Source organism: Convolutriloba macropyga, chromosome 4 (assembly GCF_964194025.1).
Source record: "Convolutriloba macropyga chromosome 4, txConMacr16.3, whole genome shotgun sequence".
NCBI classification, from domain to species: Eukaryota; Metazoa; Xenacoelomorpha; order Acoela; family Convolutidae; genus Convolutriloba; species Convolutriloba macropyga.
Genome location: NC_134471.1, coordinates 64,785,259 through 64,805,623, shown reverse-complemented (window position 1 = coordinate 64,805,623; position 20,365 = coordinate 64,785,259). Strand labels below are relative to the sequence as shown.

At 36.2% G+C, this 20,365-nt stretch overlaps 1 protein-coding gene across 3 annotated transcripts in view; it reads left to right on the top strand.

The window, feature by feature from the left end:
• LOC142338609 (uncharacterized) overlaps window positions 1-20,365 on the top strand; it is a 115,228-nt gene that overhangs the window by 41,561 nt on the left and 53,302 nt on the right. For 2 of the 3 annotated variants that reach the window (XM_075388439.1, XM_075388438.1), the window contains exon 4: window positions 11,109-11,192. The exons of the other annotated variant lie outside the window; for it this stretch is intronic. In XM_075388439.1, coding sequence (XP_075244554.1) covers window positions 11,109-11,192 — 84 coding nt within the window. The remainder of the gene's footprint in view (window positions 1-11,108; window positions 11,193-20,365) is intronic. 3 annotated transcript variants of the gene reach the window in all.

Sequence of the window (20,365 nt, the reverse complement as noted above, 5' to 3'; positions counted from 1 at the left end):
TCTGAAATTGCAAGTTTCGGAAAGTGCAAACCAATTGACAAACTTAAACTAAACAAAATTCAGAAAGGAGCAAATGACAGACGTACCAAAATAAAGAATTTTTTGCTGGCCATTGAGAATTGACAAAACGTCAATACTGGTTTTCCGATTGGAACTCTGAGGCGCGGCCATAGCCCGCGAGGCATAGCCAACTGCGGTAAAATGAACAATCTAGAAATAGGCTATGTCAAGTTTATGTTTATTAGATGCATTTACCTGCAGTTTTCGCATTTCTCGACCAATCTGATGCCTTTCAATTTCTATTTTTTGGTACGTCTATGTAATGAGACGTCACCATGTAAATTATATAGGCATGATTTTAAACCACAAGAGAAAATGCCTCATTCTTTTGTACACGGAATGTTCTAAGAAATCTAAGTCAAAATCACCAGAAATTCCGAAAATATAAAAAAAGAGTCAAAACTTTTATGGAGACAGAACTTTTAAAATTGTAAAAAGCTTTTAAATTCAAAAACATAAGCTCGGATATTTTCAATCGATGAAAGAATAACACATCATGCTTAATTTTAGCTCGACAAAAAAATGCTTTGTGAGTTTTTTTTTGTCAACTTAGCGTACGACCGTGAAAACTTCCGGAACCTGCCATTGCATTTTGACCAGATAAAAACAAGGAGAAAAAGATGTACACATGCTCATATTTTTTGTTTGTTTATCAAATATACCAAAACAATAATTGAGGATACAATTAATATGCTACGCATTAACCAATTCAAATAAATTTCTAAACAACTGATTGAAACCATATAATGATTCCTCGACTTTGATCATGTGTCAAAAGGTGACAAAATCAAACAAAGAAATCAGAAACAACCCCAAACAAATTGATAACCAAAATACTCTGATCAATTCATCCTGTGATGTAGACACTGAACAACAAAATGACCCAAAAAACTTTTTTCTGATATTGCAGGTTTCGGAAAACTCAACTCAATTGACAAATTTCTCAACAGAAAACTTAAATTAAACGAAATTCAACAAGGAGCAGGTTACTTTAATTCTCTGACTGAAAATTCAGTAGATGTAAAGTGGTTCTAATGAAATTGACAGAAGTACCAAAATATAGAATTTTTTGCTGGCCAACCACAATTGAGAAAATGTCAATATTGCTTTCTGACCGACTGATAACTCAACGAATGCTCCATGTTTTAAAATCGGATGTGGATGTCAACCTATATATGCTCACAAATCTTGTAAATCCGGTTCAGAAAAGGTATATTTTTTTTGGGGTTAATTGTTCTCAGTTTTGGTTGTGGTGGATTCATTTTGTGTCCCACGGGAAACTGAGGCATTGCCATAGCCTGCGAGACATGGTCAACAGCTTTAAAATAATTAATCCAGAATTAGGTTTTGCTAAAACTAGGTTTATTGGATGCATCTAGCTACAGTGTTCAAATTTCTCTACCAATCAGATTCGTTGTAATATTTGTAATTCGGTACGTCTATTTGATGAGACGTCACAATGTTACTTATTTTTGGCTTGATATTGGAACACGAAAGAAAATGCCTGATATTTTTTCACTCGGACTCTTCTGAGAAATTTATTTCAAAAATCTCCAGAAATTCCTTAAATGGAAAAAAAACAAATCCAAACCTTTATGGAGATTGTTGTGCATAGTCAATTTATTTGGTGCAGTAAAGTTCTTATACGATGTACAAATTTAATGATTGTACTTAATACGGAAGTGAGTGTTATAAAGTCAACTTAAGTTCATTGTCTACCGCCTGTTAGTTCATAAATTTTGTCTGTTACCCTAATTCCTACATTGGGAATTCCTGCAAAAAACTCAAATTAAACAAAATTCAACAAGGAGCAGGTTAAATTAGTTCTGTGACTGAAAATTCAGTTGAAGTGAAATTGTTCTATCGAAAATGACAGAAGTACCAAAATAAAGAATTTTTTTTGCTGGACAACCACAATTGAGAAACCGTCAATATTGTTTTCTGGTCGGCTGATAACTCAACAAATGTTCCATGTTTTAAAATAGGTTGTGGACGTCAACCTATTTTTGCTCTCAAATCTTGTGAAGCCGGATTAGAAAAAGTATATTTTTTGGAGGAAGTGGTCTCAGTTTCGGTTGTGGTAGGTTCATATTATGTCCAACTGGTTGCTGAGGCTTGGCCAGAGCCTGCGAGACATGGAGTACCAATTGAATCTAGTCAAATGATTTTTCCAATGTTGTGCACTGTTTTCAGTTCTTCGGTCGTAGATGTCAAAGTTGAGTTGAAGATTTTTGAATAAAAGTACTCCGTCCTCTTGCGTTTCAACGCTCTTGTACAACAGTGCAACACCTTCCTGATCAGAGCGCCCCATTCTGTTCGCCGCAAAGATTTCCCGCTTTTACAGTTTTTTTCGCGTTTAAATTCCCATTTTAAAATGATTTTGCTATTCCAATTTTTTTTCGTTCTCCTTCATGGTGCTCTGTTGTGTCTTATTTGAATTCCTCATATTTCGGTTCTGTTGGCAGTCCTACTTCCTTTGACTTTTCGGTATAAACAATATCGCGTGCAGATTTTTCTGGCCAAAAAAGAAAGCCTTGCTTGGATTCGCCATTTCTTTTGTCAACTGGATGGTTCCTTAGTTGTTTTTCCCAAAATGAAAAATCTGATAGAGGTGTTTTGCGTAAGTGGCTTCCTTCTGTTTGCTACTGTCTGCGTAATGTGTTACAGGAATTTGTAGATCCGAATAGCTGATGCGTTAGCGATGCAAATACAAGTTGCATTTATATAGTTTGTTTAGCCGGCGCAATTACACACTCAATTTTGATAGTTGATTTTCACTAATTCCAATTGACTGGTGTTGATTTATTCGCGAGGCAATAACAATCTGTTTTGCACACTTAATTTTTGTGGGAAACCACTTCGGTTTAACCAACCTATTTAAATTGCTTTTTTTTAGCCGCTGACGTGAGATTATAAGAGAGCAACTGGAACATTTAATTTAATTGAGAACAATGAATATTGTACAGAATTGTAAGTTTGAAAAAATTGTGATCAATAATTCACTAATAAATAAGAACAAATTAGTAAACAATTTTACGAGCTAGAGAAAAGAATATGGTTGAGCACAGAATGATGAAGAAATTGCTATATGTCGCACCAGATATGTATTTAGAGCATTGAAAGAAACTGAAAGGCAAAATCACGAATTATTTTATAAAGGGAACAAACATAAAAATGAGTATTCAAATCATAATTTACGGAGAATGCCTGGAGTGAACTGCAAGTCAAGATCAGTACTGGGCACGTCAAATTGCAAGTGTACAAGCAAATATCAGTACTGTGCACGTCTTAAAACAAGTTTGCAAGTCTGACAAGTCTTTGTCAAGGCTTGGATTACACTTGCCATTTGATTCCCAAGTCAAAACCAACCTTTCAAAAGTTTTCGAGTAAAAATTTCGATTTCAAAAAATTTTCGCAACATGCCACAATTTTGGCATGAGTTTTTGGACACTTTCCTGGGGTGCTATGAAATGATGCCGGGGCACACCAATTGTATGTTACCACCCAAGGGGTATATCGAGGGTATTTCAGCACTATTTCATGTGTTCCGGCCGATTTTAGCCATTTTTCAGCCCTTTTCAGCCGAATTTTAGCCGAAAACTGGCATTTCTTAATTTTCAGATTTGGCAAATGTCGAATATCACTCGAGGAAAATTCCCTCAAAAAGCAAACACCGCGAGGGTGCCCATGCTAAGCCGAGGCCCTCTCGTTCGACCAATCGTTGATGCACTGCACAGTCCTACAAATTTGAGAGACCCAGAGAAAGACCAGCGTTCCATCCATAACGGCCAAAGTACTGGCCAAAAGAATTTTTTAGCGCCCCAGTATCAGCTCGTTCAGGAGCCAATACTACCCTCTGTTAATTATAGTATGCTTTTTAACGGCTTATGGTGATATATCGAGTTATCATAGAACGAGCATTAGCTAACTGGGATCGACAAGGGTCAATTTGCCCCCTGCTCACAGGCCGGTCTTTCGCGAACCACTGATCACAACAAAAAGTCATATATATATATATATATATATATATATATATATATATATATATGTATGATTGTAAAGCTTGTTTTAAGGCGGGACTAGTGAAACAAGTCCCGATTGGCTAAGTATTTTGGGAAATGTTAATGTTTTCAGACTATTTACCCCGAAAAAGGGTTCAAGTTTATTGCTCGTTCGTTGAGTGAATATTGTTGGCTCAAATTTTGATATGAGTGAGCTCATTATGTGTGCTAACTAAATTGAGAAGTCTGAAGTAGTTGCGTTTTGATTCCGTTGAAAAATAAACCAACGAGCACAGGATGACATATATGGATATGGGCCGACTTGCGCTGTGCTCGGAGACCGATGGGTTGACCAATGAAAACAGCCAGACTTTCGGTTGTAGATCCAGCTAGAATTTTTACTGAATTTGGTGTGAATTTCAAGTAATGAGTTTCGTCAAGAGGTTTTCACTACTCGGATTTAACTAAGATGGAACAGCCGAATTTAACCGATGCCTTTATCATTTGTCGCTGACCAGCTGCAGTTAAACCTTCCCCGCAAAAAGCGCGCAACCCGCTTGCTTAGATCACCAAAGAAAATGCCTCATTCATTTGTACATGGAATGTTCAGAGAAATCTAAGTAAGAACTCCAAGAAAATAAAAAAATGAGTCAAAACTTTTATGGAGACAGAACTTTTAGAATTGTAAAAAGATTTAAATTCAAAAACATAACCGTGAATTTTTTTCATCGATGAAAGAATAACACATCATCCTCACTTTTAGCTCGACAAAAAATTTGCTTGGAGAGTATTTTTGTCAACTCAGCGTACGACCGTGAAAAATTCCAGAGCCTGCCATTGCATTTTGACCAGATAAAAAGATTTACACAAGTAGAAAAAGATGTACAGATGCTTATATTTTTGTTTGTTTATCATATATACCAAAGCAATAATTGAGGATACAATTAATATGCTATGCATTATTCAATTCAATTAAATTTCTAAACAACTGATTGAAACCATATCATGATTTCTCGACTTTGATCATGTGTGAAAAGGTGACAAAATCAAACAAAGAAATCAGAAACAGACCCAAACAAATTGATAACCAAAATACTCTGATCAATTCATCCTGTGATGTATACACTGAACAACAAAAGGACCCAAAAAACTTTTTTCTGATATTGCAGGTTTTGGAAGACTCAACCCAATTGACAAATTTCTCAACAAAAAATTTTAAACCAAGCAAAGTTTAACAAGGAGCAGGTTACTTTAATTCTCTGACCGAAAATTCAGTAGATGTAAAGTGGTTCTAATGAAATTGACAGAAGTACCAAAATATAGAATTTTGTTTGCTGGCCAACCACAATTGAAAAACCGTCAATTTTGTTTTCTGGTCGGCTGATAACTCAACAAATGTTCCATGTTTTAAAATAGGATGTGGATGTCAACCTATATTTGCTCACAAATCTTGTTAAGCCGGATTAGAAAAAGTACATATTTTTTGGGGGAAGTGGTCTCAGTTTCGGTTGTGGTAGATTCATATTATGTCCCACTGGACGCTGAGGCATGGCCATAGTCAGCGAGACATGGAATACCAATTGAATACAGTCGAATAATTTTCCCAATGTGTTCCACAGCTTTCGGTTCTTCGGTCATAGATGTCAAAGTTGAGTCGAAGGTTTTTGAATAAAAGTACTCCGTCCTCTTGCGTTTCAGCGCTCTTGTACAACAGAGCAACACCTTCCTGATCAGAGCCCCCCATTCTGTTTGCCGCAAAGATTTCCCGCTTTTACAGTTTTTTGGCATTTAAATTCCCATTTTAAAATGATTTTGCTATTCCAATTTTTTTTCGTTCTCCTTCATGGTGCTCTGTTGTGTCTTATTTTGATTCCTCATATTTCGGTTCTGTTGGCAGTCCTACTTCCTTTAACTTTTCGGTATAAACAATATAGTGTGCAGATTTTACTGGCCAAAAAAGAAAGCCTTGCTTGGATTCGCCATTTCTTTTGTCAACTGGATGGTTCCTTAGTTGTTTTTCCCGAAATGAATCAACTGATAGAGGTGTTTGCGTAAGTGGCTTCCTTCTGTTTGCTACTGTCGGCGTAATGTGTTACAGGATTTTGCACATCCGAATATCTGATGCGTTAGAGATGCAAACACAGATTGCATTTATATAGTTTGTTTAGCCGGCGCAATTACACACTCAATTTTGATACTTGATTTTCACTAATTCCAATTGACTGGTGTTGATTTATTCGCGAGGCAATAACAATCTGTTTTGCACACTTAATTTTTGTGGCAAATCACTTCGGTTTAACCAACCTAATTATTTTGCTTTTTTTAGCCAATGAAGTGAGATTATAAGAGAGCAACTGGAACATTTAATTTAATTGAGAACAATGAAATTTGTACAGAATTGTAACTTTGAAAAAATTGTGATCAATAATTCACTAATAAATAAGAACAATTTAGTAAACAGTTTTACGGGCTACAGAAAAGTTTATGATTGAGCACAGAATGATGAAGAAGATGGTATATGTCGCACCAAATATGTATTTAGAGCATTGAAAGAAACTGAAAAGCAAAATCACGAAATTTTTTATAAAGAGAACAAATATAAAAATGAGTATTCAATTCCTAATTTACGGAGGATGCCTGGAGTGAATTGCAAGTCCAGATCAGTACTGGGCACGTCAAATTGCAAGTGTACAAGCATATATCAGTACTGTGCACGTCTTAAAACAAGTTTGCAAGTCTGACAAGTCTTTGTCAGGGCTTGGATTACACTTGCAATTTGATTCCCAAGTCAAAACCAACCTATCAAAAGTTTTCGAGTAAAACTTTCGGATTCAAAAAATTTTCGCAACGTGCCACGATTTTGACATAACTTTTTGGACAGTTTCCTGGGTTGCTATGAAATGATGCCGGGGCACACCAATTGTATATTACCACCCCAGGGGGTATATTGAGGGTATTTCAGCACTATTTCATGTGTTCCGGGCCATTTTTTGCCGTTTTTAGCCGAATTTTAGCCGAAATTTCGCATTCATTAATTTTCAGATTTGGCAAATGTCGAATATCACTCGAGGAAAATTTCCTCAAAATGCAAACACCTTGAGGGTGCTTATGCTAAGCCGAGGCCCTCTCGTTCGACCAATCGTTGATGCACTGCACAATCCTACAAATTTGAGAGACCCAGAGGAAGACCAGCGTTCCAGCCATAACGGCCAAAGTACTGGCCAAAAGAACTTTGTAGTGCCCCAGTATCAGCTCGTTCAGGAGCCAATACTGCCCTCTGTTAGTTATAGTGTGCTTTTTAATGGCTTATGGTGATATATCGAGTTTTTATAGAACAAGCATTAGCTAACTGGAATCAACAGGGGTCAACTGGCCCACTGCTCACAGGCCGGTCTTTCGCGAACCACTGATCACAACAAAAAGTCATATATATGGTTGTAAAGCTTGTTTTACGGCGGTTCTAATGAAACAGGTTTAGTCCCGATTGGTTTAGTATTTTGGTAAATACTCCAGATTTCAGACTCTTTACCCCGAAAAAATGGCTCAAGCTTAGTGCTCGTTCGTTAATAAATTTTCGTTGAGTGAATATTGTTGGCTCAAATTTTGATATGAGTGAGGTCATCATGTGTGCTAACTAAATTGAGAGGTCTGAAGTAGTTGCGTCTTGATTCAGTTGAAAAGTTATTCAATGAGCACAGGATGCCATATATGGATATGGGCCAATTTGCGCTGTGCTCGGAGACCGATGGGTTGACGAATGAACACAGCCAGACTTTCGGTTGTAGATCCAGCTAGAATTTTTACTGAATTTGGTGTGAATTTCAAGTCATCAGTTTCGCCAAGAGGTCTGCACTACTCGGATTTAACTAAGTTGGAACAGCCGAATTTAACCGATGCCTTTATCATTTGTCGCCGACCAGCTGCAGTTATGCCTTCCCCAAAAAAAGCGCGCAACCCGCCTGCTTAGGTCACCAAACTTACCAAAGAAAATGCCTGATTCATTTGTACATGGAATGTTCAGAGAAATCTAAGTAAAAAATCTCCAGAAACTCCAAGAATATAAAAAAAAATGAGTCAAAACTTTTATGGAGACAGAACTTTTAAAATTGTAAAAAGATTTAAATTCAAAAACATAACCGTGAATTTTTTTCATTGATGAAAGAATAACACATCATCCTCAGTTTTAGCTCGACAAAAAATTTGCTTGGAGAGTATTTTTGTCAACTCAGCGTACGACCATGAAAACTTCCAGAACCTGCCATTGCATTTTTGACCAGATAAAAAGATTTACACAAGGAGAAAAAGATGTACACATGCTTATAATTTTTTTGTTTATCAAATATACCAAAACAATAATTGAGGATACATTTAATACGCTATGCATTAACCAATTCAAATAAATTTCTAAACAACTGATTGAAACCATATCATGATTTCTCGACTTTGATCATGTGTGAAAATGTGAAAAAATCAAACAAAGAAATCAGAAACAGTCCCAAACAAATTGATAACCAAAATACTCTGATCAATTCAACCTTTGATGTAGACACTGAACAACAAAACGACCCAAAAACCCCTTTTCTGATATTGCAGGTTTTTGAAAACTCAGCCCAATTGACAAATTTCTCAACAAAAAATTTAAACCAAACAAAATTCAACAAGGAGCAGGTTAATTTAATTCTCTGACTGAAAATTCAGTAAATGTAAAGTGGTTCTAATCAAACTGACAGAAGTACCAAAAAATAGAATTTTTTTTGCTGGCCAACCACAATTGAGAAACCGTCAATATTGTTTTCTGGTCGGCTGATAACTCAACAAATGCTCCATGTTTTAAAATAGGATGTGGATGTCAACCTATATTTGCTCACAAATCTTGTTAAGCCGGATTAGAAAAAGTACATATTTTTTGGGGGAAGTGGTCTCAGTTTCGGTTGTGGTAGATTCATATTATGTCCCACTGGACGCTGAGGCATGGCCATAGTCAGCGAGACATGGAATACCAATTGAATACAGTCGAATAATTTTCCCAATGTGGTCCACAGCTTTCGGTTCTTCGGTCATAGATGTCAAAGTTGAGTCGAAGGTTTTTGAATAAAAGTACTCCGTCCTCTTGCGTTTCAGCGCTCTTGTACAACAGAGCAACACCTTCCTGATCAGAGCCCCCCATTCTGTTCGCCGCAAAGATTTCCCGCTTTTACAGTTTTTTGGCATTTAAATTCCCATTTTAAAATGATTTTGCTATTCCATTTTTTTTTTCGTTCTCATTCATGGTGCTCTGTTGTGTCTTATTTTGATTCCTCATATTTCGGTTCTGTTGGCAGTCCTACTTCCTTTAACTTTTCGGTATAAACAATATAGCGTGCAGATTTTACTGGCCAAAAAAGAAAGCCTTGCTTGGATTCGCCATTTCTTTTGTCAACTGGATGGTTCCTTAGTTGTTTTTCCCGAAATGAATCAACTGATAGAGGTGTTTGCGTAAGTGGCTTCCTTCTGTTTGCTACTGTCGGCGTAATGTGTTACAGGAATTTGTAGATCTGAATATCTGATGCGTTAGCGATGCAAATACAGATTGCATGTATATAGTTCGTTTAGCCGGCGCAATTACACACTCAATTTTGATAGTTGATTTTAACTAATTCCAATTGACTGGTGTTGATTTGTTCGCGAGGCAATAACTGAATCTGTTTTGCACACTTAATTTTTATGGCAAATCTTTTCGGTTTAACCAACCTATTTAATTTGCTTTTTTTTAGCCGCTGATGTGAGATTATTAGAGAGCAACTGGAACATTTAATTCAATTGAGAGCAATGAAATTTGTACAGAATTGTAAGTTTGAACAAATTGTGATCAATAATTCACTAATAAATTAGAACAACTTAGAAAACAATTTTACAGGCTACCGAAAAGATTATGAATGAGCACAGAATGAATGATGAAGAACATGGTATATGACGCACCAGATATGTAATTAAAGCATTGAAAGAAACTGACGGACAAAATCACGAATTAATTTTAAAAGGAGAACAAATATAAATCTGAGTATCCAAATCCAAATTTACGGAGGATGGTACCAATATAAGTACCGCACAAATTTATAACATCATAAACAGTTAGGAACGAAATTATACATTTGTGATGCAATTGAATAGTTTATTTTGTTTCCTGAATCACTGTGTGGGAAACAAATAAACTAAATGGGCAGTTTTACTTGGGGAACCTGTACTCTTGTGTTTACCACAGGCATTGCACACACACACACACACACACACACACACACGCACACGTACATACACACACTCTCATACTCGCACACAAAAAACTGTACAGATTTTTGGATTTTCTTTCGTTGAAATAGATTTGCCTGCTCAACTCTAGAATTTGATCAGTTCGTGAAGGAAGAACTCTTCGCGCTATTAGGGATTTAGCTACAGAAAAATTAAGTATCTTAGGTACATTCTGTTTTTTAACCTGAGAAATAGTCACTATGTTTGGCTGTCAAAAACACAAATGGCTTGTCGGCAAACATACAGAATCATAAAGTCCTTTAGTTTCCCAACATCTGAATATATATGTTAATATTAAACCAAAAAAATAAATAACGGAGCAATGAAGGGATTAAGAAATTTGACAAACACACTTTTCATCCTGTGAAAAATGAGCCCAGTAACCATTAAATACAAAATATCAGTGAAATTCAAAAACAATTGTTCAATAATTTTTGACTACGAGGCAAGAAACATATTAATATAGATTTGCATAAAAGCTAAAATATAAATCTTAAAGTATCACCAGAACGTTGCAAAACACTAAAATGACGTTTGATTACGTCAAATTAGATGGTCTAAAAATTAAATTTTTTGTCTAAAAGAACAATTTCAGACGTTTCACGCCTATTTTAACAAAGATTTCTGGCCTTTCACAAGTTAGAGAGCGAAGACTTTCTACGTTATATGTTATATAACTAAGAAGACACCCTCTCAAAATTTTCGAAGTAAAATCCACCGATTCCCACAAAGCCGAAAAACCTTGTTTTTGTTGTGTTTCAGTATTATAATTCTGGTAGTGAGTATTCTGCTAAGCATCGGTGTTGTCGTCGGCTGCTCTATTGGATGTTTCGCAATTTGTTCGCGGTGAGTTATCCTTTTATTGTTGTTTTTTGTGAACTATCTCTAATGAAGAAAATTGAGAATTATTCATTATGTGATAAAACTCTAAAGTCTGAATCTCAAAGTTTATTTACTTTTTTTCATGCTTACATTTCTTTATTTCAATATTATCAAGGAGTCATAAGCTCACGTGGATCTCTTGTAACCCCCCCCCCCCCCCCCCCCCGCAGTGCTTTCAATGCACGCTAGCCTGGCGGTGTACAGTTTATATGCCCGCTGAACTTCGGGGTGCGGGTGTGTGTGTGTGTGTGTGTGTGTGTGTGTGTGTGTGTGTGTGTGTGTGTGTGTGTGTGTGTGTGTGTGTGTGTGTGTGGGGGGGGGGGGGTTGTGATGACGTGAGAGCTCCACTTACGTTAAATAAGATCACGCATCTGCTCTGAATGTTGACTTCTGTTGAAATTAATGTCTTCCTGTTGAAAGATGGCGATTGAGAAAATTTTGTCCATAAGTACTTGAATACAATTCAACGACATAATTGCAAATGTGTATCATGATTTCTCGAATTTCATTATTTGTGAAAATGTGGCAAAATCAAACAACGAAATTGGAAATAGTCCGAAACAAATTGATAACCAAAAAAGCTCTGATCAATTTATCCTGTGATGCAGAAACTGAACAACGAAACGACCCAAAAATCCCTTTTTTGACATTGCAAGTTTTGGAAAATGCAAACCAAATGACAAATTTCTCAGCACAAAACTTAAACTCAACAAAATTCAACACGGAGCAAATTAAATTTAATTGCCTGACTGAGAATTGAGTACATGTAAAGCGGCGCTAGTGAAAATGACAGACGTACCAAAATAAAGAAATTTTATTGCTCAGATTTGAGAAAACGCCAATACCGTTTTCTGATTAGCTGATTGCTCAATAAATGCTCCATACTTTAAAATAGGATGTGAATGTTAACCTAAATTTGCTCAGAAATCTCATAAATTTGCTCAGAAGCGGAATTAGAAAAAATATGTATTTTTTGGGGGAAACTATTGCCAGGTTTGGTTGAGATAGATTCATATGTTTGGTTGAGATAGATTCATATAAGGCCCACGAGACGCTGAGGCATGGTCATAGCCCGCGAGGCATAGTCAAATTCGGTAATATAAATAATCTAGAATTAGTCTATGTCAAACTTAGGTTTATTGAATGCAGGTAGCTACAGTGTTCAAATTTCTCGACAATAAAGATTCGTTCTAATTTCAATATTTGGGTACGTCTATTTAATGAGACGTCACTATGTAAATTTTTTAGCATGATAATCGAACACATTCTTGCCTGGTATATTCTTACACGAAATGTTCTGAGAGTATAATCCTTCAAAAATCTCCAAAAAATCCTCAAAAAGAAAAAAATTGAATCAAAACTTTTATGAAGATAAAACTTTGAGACAAAATGTAAAAAAACCTTTAAATTTAACAAGGAGGCACGTTAATGTGCGTTCGCACATGATGTTCCGTCCCGCGCTCATCTACATTTTTGACTTAACTGTCTTTTGACTTATATTTTTGACAAAAAGATAATCAAAAATAGATGTTTGAGTCTGAAAAAAATTGTAACACAACCAAACCAATAAATTATAGTGAAGCCTGTCATTTAAAAGACTACGAGAAAAACAACAACACCTAAGAAAGCAAAAACAAAAACTTTACGGCAAAAACTCAAAATTTAAATTTGAAAGCACCTAGTAAAAACCTCAACCTAATACCAAAGTCCTGACTACACAGTAGATAGAATTTTTTCCTAATGAGGCAAAAACTAGGTAATAATTAGGTAAAAAATCGACAAACAGAAGAAATAATGACGCGAAATTCAAAAATCAAACAACATTTTTTTAAACCAAAGAAATTCAAAAGTCTTAAAAATCATTAGCTTTTAACGAAATAGTTCTTGATAAATTTACTAAAAAGTCATCATGAAACCAATAAGACCTGTCTTTGTATAGACTAAGACATAGGCATGGACTAAAGAAGCAAAAAACTTGAAAAATTACGAAAAACAAATTACAAACATTGCGAAAAGCGGTTTCATAAAAAGTTTTGCGAGTGGTCTATTTGTGTTTCTTTTTCTCTTCCTTTAGCACATTAACGTAATGAGAGATCCCAATTATTTTCAAATCTGACCCAATTGAACTCATTTTTTCTTTCAGTATAGTTTCAGCTGAATTAATATAAATAGAATTTGAAATAAAATTACATAATTTTCAGATAATAGCTAATGATTTTAAATCATTAGCTATTATCTCAGTATTTAATTTTTTTCCATTTTTGATTTATACTAATTCCACTGAAACTATACTGAAAGAATAAACAAGTTCGTTTGGCCAGATTTTAAAATCATTTGGATATGTTATTACGCGAATGTGCTAAAGGAAGAGAAAAAGTAACTTAAAGAAGGGAAAAAAAATAGGCAATAGCAGCAAATTCAGAAAGTAAATTCAGCGAGAAAAGTGTCGTTTTTCAGTAAAAAATTTTCTCTTTTCAAAAAGTTTTTTAACAGCAATGGAAGTTTTTTTACAATTTGACTCCAAAAAATAAACACAATATGAACAAATATATTAAAACCACGAAATTTTTGAAAAAACCCGTAGCATCAAAGCGATTAAATTCAATAGCTTTCAATCGAAGCTAATGCTCACGCTGATTTGTGCCTCGATAAGACGACCAGGTCGTTTGCAATTCATTGGTCCTCAATAAAACATTACAATAAGTCATTGAAAACAACAACAATTGCACGCATAATCCAAAAATTCAGTTGAAAAGTGCGAGAACAAAATGTCATTTAAACCAAAAGCTTTTCTTTGAAAACTTTATCTATGATCCTTTGGACGTCTTTTTTAAGCCAATGGGAATTATCATTATTAGGCTAATGTGTTATGAGTTCAAAAAGATCCGAGATTACAAAAAAAAAATTCAAAAAATAAATAAAAATTATGAAAACTCGTGCATCGAAGTCTTAAAACCAATAGTTAGAAGATAAAACCGCTAACTAGATTAATTTTGATTGAAGTAAAAAAAGGGGTCCGGTCATTAGTTAAACTGACTTGCAGTTCACGGAAAAAAGTTTAAGATTGGTTAACTTTCGTAAGAATAATTCAAAAACTTCTTTTCAAAGTCCTCACAGCCATTAAATTCAATAGATTTCAACGGAAGTTAATAAATCAGCTCAGTTATGCCCCAATGTGAAGACCAGGATATTTGTCATAAATACGCAACCAATATGATATTAAAATAAGTCGTATGACTCTGGAAACAACGACAAAGAAAGGCAACAACCAAAAACTCAGTAGAAAAGTGCTAGAAGAAAGTCTCGAAGCCATATAAACCATAAACTATTCTCTGAAAACTTTATATATGATCTATTGAACGTCTTCACTAAAAGGAGCTATCAACATCAGGATGATATGATACGATTTCAAGAGGAACCAATACTACGAAAATATCCAAAAAGAACAAAAAATTGAAATCTTGCGGCATTGAAGTCATACAACCAGTAGTTAGAAGATAAAACCGCTAACCTGATTAGTTCGGTTGCAATAGAAAGGCAGTCGAGCTGTCATTACGGAGACTGACATACAATTCTCGAAAATAAATTTATGATCTGCTAATGTTTAAAAAAAATTGAAAAGTAGTTTTTAAAGTCATTATCTGTCCATTCATAACACTAGATAGGTTCACCTATTGTTCATTATGGACCTATTGTTTTTTTAGTCAACGAGTCTATGCCATAGGACTCGAAGAATTTAGTAAAACCTTTGAGAATGTTTTTCATCAACTCAGCGTACGCTCGTGAAATCTTCCAGACCCTGCTATTAGATTCTGACCATAAAGACCTGTAGAAAAATATGTACACATGCTTATATTTTTTTTGTCTATCAAATATACCAACACATTATTTGACTATACATTAACCAATATAAATGAATTTCTAAACAACTGATTGAAAATGATCACTTATTTTATTCAAAGATCGGTTCAAATTTGATTCTAAAATTTTTTGTTCTCAGTCACTCAGAGTACATCAACGCTGAATCAAAATAATTATTCATTTCTTTATTTCTCTTATGGTCATATTTGAGCAGTTTTCAATCTAAGAATCATTGCTCTACGCGCAGGGATTGGTTGAATCTCCGCCCCGGATCATGTTAAAAAAGTAAATCAGCGTTGAATCAGAGAACTTTGCCTTCTGTGATTCTACTGTGATCATACACTTTTCATGTAAATTTTTACCATGAAAACTTTATATTTAGTGGGGGGGGGGGGGGGTGATTCAATTTATGATATCAATCTTGATCACTCCTGTTATCAAAAATTTCATTTCCATGATCAACTTTAGTTCTCATCATTTTTTTACACTTCACTCCACCTCAGCAGACAAAATCTACATTCTTTGTTTTTTAACAAAGAGGCATAAAAGTGAATTTAAAACATATAATATGCAGTTGTGAGACTGAAAAGATAATACACTGACTTTAGTGTCTGTGTTGCTTTCCTACCAGAGAGAGAGAGAGAGAGAGAGAGAGAGAGAGAGAGAGAGAGAGAGAAGAGAGAAGAGAGAGAGAGAGAGAGAGAGAGAGAGAGAGAGAGAGAGAGAGAGAGAGAGAGAGAGAGAGAGAGAGGGAGAGAGAGAGAGAGAGAGAGAGAGAGAGAGAGATGGGAAGAAGATAGAGGAGCACGAGAGAAAGAATGGATAGATTAGAGGAGAGAGGAGAGAGACGCATGAGAGTAGAGAAAGCAGTTGTGTGTGAGAAAGAGAGGAGAAAGAAGGAAATGGAAGGCAATGAGAGGAGACCCAGTGCACCGATTCCCGGAAATCTTAATAAGTTCCCGGAAAATTTCCCGGCAAGACCCAGGAAAAACAAGGGAAAGTCCCGGGAAACTTACCGGGAAACTTTCCAGGGTTCGTAAGATATGCAAAGATTGAGTAAGATCCCGCATTTCCCGGCAGGGTTTCCGGGAACCAGTGTTTCCTGGCAGGGAAACCGGCAAAAAAGCGGGAAACTTACCAGGAAACCCAGGGTTTTTCCTGCATCTTATCAGGGTTTCAGGGAATTTCGGGTTTTCTTACCAGGGAAACTTACCAGGAAAACCCAGGGTTTTTTCCCTGCATCTTATCAGGGTTTCAGGGGGATATAAGATTCTCAACAGGAAAACCGGGAAAAACCCCAGATCTTACCAGCGTTCTCGGGAAAAATAGGATTTCCCACAGGAAAGCAGGGAAAAACGGATCTTATCAGGGTTCACTTTGGACAACTCTATGACCTAAACAAAAAGACCTCTTTTTAAAAGTACCTATTTGAAATAATCGTAAACATCCGTACGAAAACCTTACTTTTATAAACCAGACCGAAGACGTCCCCAGCTTGAGATGCACAAAAGCCCAGAGGGGGGGGGGGGAAACCGACTAGCCGGCGTCTCAAAGGGGCAGGGAGGGGTGGTGCACCTCATGCGGGCCCGAGGCCCTCACCTTAGAATAATAGTATTATATAAAAAAACAAATATATAACATATCGATTTAGCATAATGTGCAAAAGACAAGCTACCAAAACAATTGCTTCAAACTTTGTTTGGGAGCTACTACGTTTCCATGACTGCGTCACACCCATTGCCCATTCCACAAGATGAAATTGTCAGAAAACAGAAATCTTTAAAAACTCATTATTTTGAAAAAAATAAAATTGAAACAAGTTTGCTGGGCATTTTTTCCAAAAACCTTACCGTATTTGGTAACCAGTCTAATCTAATGTATAGTGAAGACCTGTGGTGCCACATCTTCATCCCAAATTAGGGTTCTTTGCACAAAATGTCTCTGCACTGACGAAACGGAAATATTTTTTGGGGTCCGTTTCACCCCATTTGCAACGCTAAGTCAGCAACCAAAACAGCAGCAAAGTTTTTATTAGCGCAAAATGACGCACACAAAGTTCTCTGATAGTGGGGTGTCAAAAAAAATCCCCAGTGGGCCCTAAGGCCCACTGGGGATTTTTTTTGGAGTAATTGTCTGATATCATGGCCGAGAAGATCATAGAATCCATTGATATTTTTTTCCTAAATGTAAACCAGAACAATTGTTGCAAAACTGTTACTTTTTTTCATGAACCACTAGCCAAAAGAGCACGTTTCCATGACTGCTTCATATCCATTGCCCATTCCACAAGATGAAATTGTCAGAAACATCTTTAAAAACTCATTATTTTGAAAAAAAAAAAAAATTGAAACAAGTTTGCTGGGCATTTTTTCCAAAAACCTTACCGTATTTGGTAACCAGTCTAATCTAATGTTTAGTGAAGACCTGTGGTGCCACATCTTCATCCCAAATTAGGGTTCTTTGCACACAATGTCTCTGCACTGACGAAACGGAAATATTTTTTTGGGGTCCGTTTCACACCATTTGCAACGCTAAGTCAGCAACCAAAACCGCAGCAAAGATTTTATTAGCGCAAAATGACGCACACAAAATCCTCTGATAGTGGGGTGTCAAAAAAAATCCCCAGTGGGCCCTAAGGCCCACTGGGGATTTTTTTTGGAGTAATTGTCTGATATCATGGCCGAGAAGATCATAGAATCCATTGATATTTTTTTCCTAAATGTAAACCAGAACAATTGTTGCAAAACTGTTACTTTTTTTCATGAACCACTAGCCAAAAGAGCACGTTTCCATGACTGCTTCTGCTTCATACCCATTGCCCATTCCACAAGATGAAATTGTCAGAAACATCTTTAAAAACTCATTATTTTGACAAAAAAATAAAATTGAAACAAGTTTGCTGGGCATTTTTTCCAAAAATCTTACCGTATTTGGTAACCAGTCTAATCTAATGTATAGTGAAGACCTGTGGTGCCACATCTTCATCCCAAATTAGGGTTCTTTGCACACAATGTCTCTGCACTGACGAAACGGAAATATTTTTTTTGGGGTCCGTTTCACCCCATTTGCAACGCTAAGTCAGCAACCAAAACCGCAGCAAAGTTTTTATTAGCTTAAAATGACGCACACAAAGTCCTCCGATAGTGGGGTGTCAAAAAAAATCCCCAGTGGGCCCTAAGGCCCACTGGGGATTTTTTTTTGGAGTAATTGTCTGATATCATGGCCGAGAAGATCATAGAATCCATTGATATTTTTTTCCTAAATGTAAACCAGAACAATTGTTGCAAAACTGTTACTTTTTTTATGGACCACTAGCCAAAAGAGCACGTTTCCATGACTGCTTCATACCCATTGCCCATTCCACAAGATGAAATTGTCAGAAACATCTTTAAAAACTCATTATTTTGAAAAAAAAAAAATTGAAACAAGTTTGCTGGGCATTTTTTCCAAAAACCTTACCGTATTTGGTAACCAGTCTAATCTAATGTATAGTGAAGACCTGTGGTGCCACATCTTCATCCCAAATTAGGGTTCTTTGCACACAATGTCTCTGCAATGACGAAACGGAAATATTTTTTTGGGGTCCGTTTCACCCCATTTGCAACGCTAAGTCAGCAACCAAAACCGCAGCAAAGTTTTTATTATCGCAAAATGACGCACACAAAGTCCTATGATAGTGGGGGGTCAAAAAAAATCCCCAGTGGGCCCTAAGGCCCACTGGGGATTTTTTTTTGGAGTAATTGTCTGATATCATGGCCGAGAAGATCATAGAATCCATTGATATTTTTTCCTAAATGTAAACCAGAACAATTGTTGCAAAACTTTTACTTTTTTTCATGGACCACTAGCCAAAAGAGCACGTTGCCATGACTGCTTCATACCCATTGCCCATTCCACAAGATGAAATTGTCAGAAACATCTTTAAAAACTCATTATTTTGACAAAAAAATAAAATTGAAACAAGTTTGCTGGGCATTTTTTCCAAAAATCTTACCGTATTTGGTAACCAGTCTAATCTAATGTATAGTGAAGACCTGTGGTGCCACATCTTCATCCCAAATTAGGGTTCTTTGCACACAATGTCTCTGCACTGACGAAACGGAAATATTTTTTTTGGGGTCCGTTTCACCCCATTTGCAACGCTAAGTCAGCAACCAAAACCGCAGCAAAGTTTTTATTAGCTTAAAATGACGCACACAAAGTCCTCCGATAGTGGGGTGTCAAAAAAAATCCCCAGTGGGCCCTAAGGCCCACTGGGGATTTTTTTTTGGAGTAATTGTCTGATATCATGGCCGAGAAGATCATAGAATCCATTGATATTTTTTTCCTAAATGTAAACCAGAACAATTGTTGCAAAACTGTTACTTTTTTTATGGACCACTAGCCAAAAGAGCACGTTTCCATGACTGCTTCATACCCATTGCCCATTCCACAAGATGAAAGTGTCAGAAACATCTTTAAAACCTCATTATTTTGAAAAAAAAAACAAAATTGAAACAAGTTTGCTGGGCATTTTTTCCAAAAAACTTACCGTATGTGGTAACCAGTCTAATCTAATGTATAGTGAAGATCTGTGGTGCCACATCTTTATCCCAAATTAGGGTTCTTTGCACACAATGTCTCTGCACTGACGAAACGGAAATATTTTTTTTGGGGTCCGTTTCACCCCATTTGCAACGCTAAGTCAGCAACCAAAACCGCAGCAAAGTTTTTATTAGCTTAAAATGACGCACACAAAGTCCTCCGATAGTGGGGTGTCAAAAAAAATCCCCAGTGGGCCCTAAGGCCCACTGGGGATTTTTTTTTGGAGTAATTGTCTGATATCATGGCCGAGAAGATCATAGAATCCATTGATATTTTTTTCCTAAATGTAAACCAGAACAATTGTTGCAAAACTGTTACTTTTTTTATGGACCACTAGCCAAAAGAGCACGTTTCCATGACTGCTTCATACCCATTGCCCATTCCACAAGATGAAAGTGTCAGAAACATCTTTAAAACCTCATTATTTTGAAAAAAAAAAACAAAATTGAAACAAGTTTGCTGGGCATTTTTTCCAAAAAACTTACCGTATTTGGTAACCAGTCTAATCTAATGTATAGTGAAGACCTGTGGTGCCACATCTTCATCCCAAATTAGGGTTCTTTGCACACAATGTCTCTGCACTGACGAAACGGAAATATTTTTTTGGGGTCCGTTTCACCCCATTTGCAACGCTAAGTCAGCAACCAAAACCGCAGCAAAGTTTTTATTAGCGCAAAATGACGCACACAAAG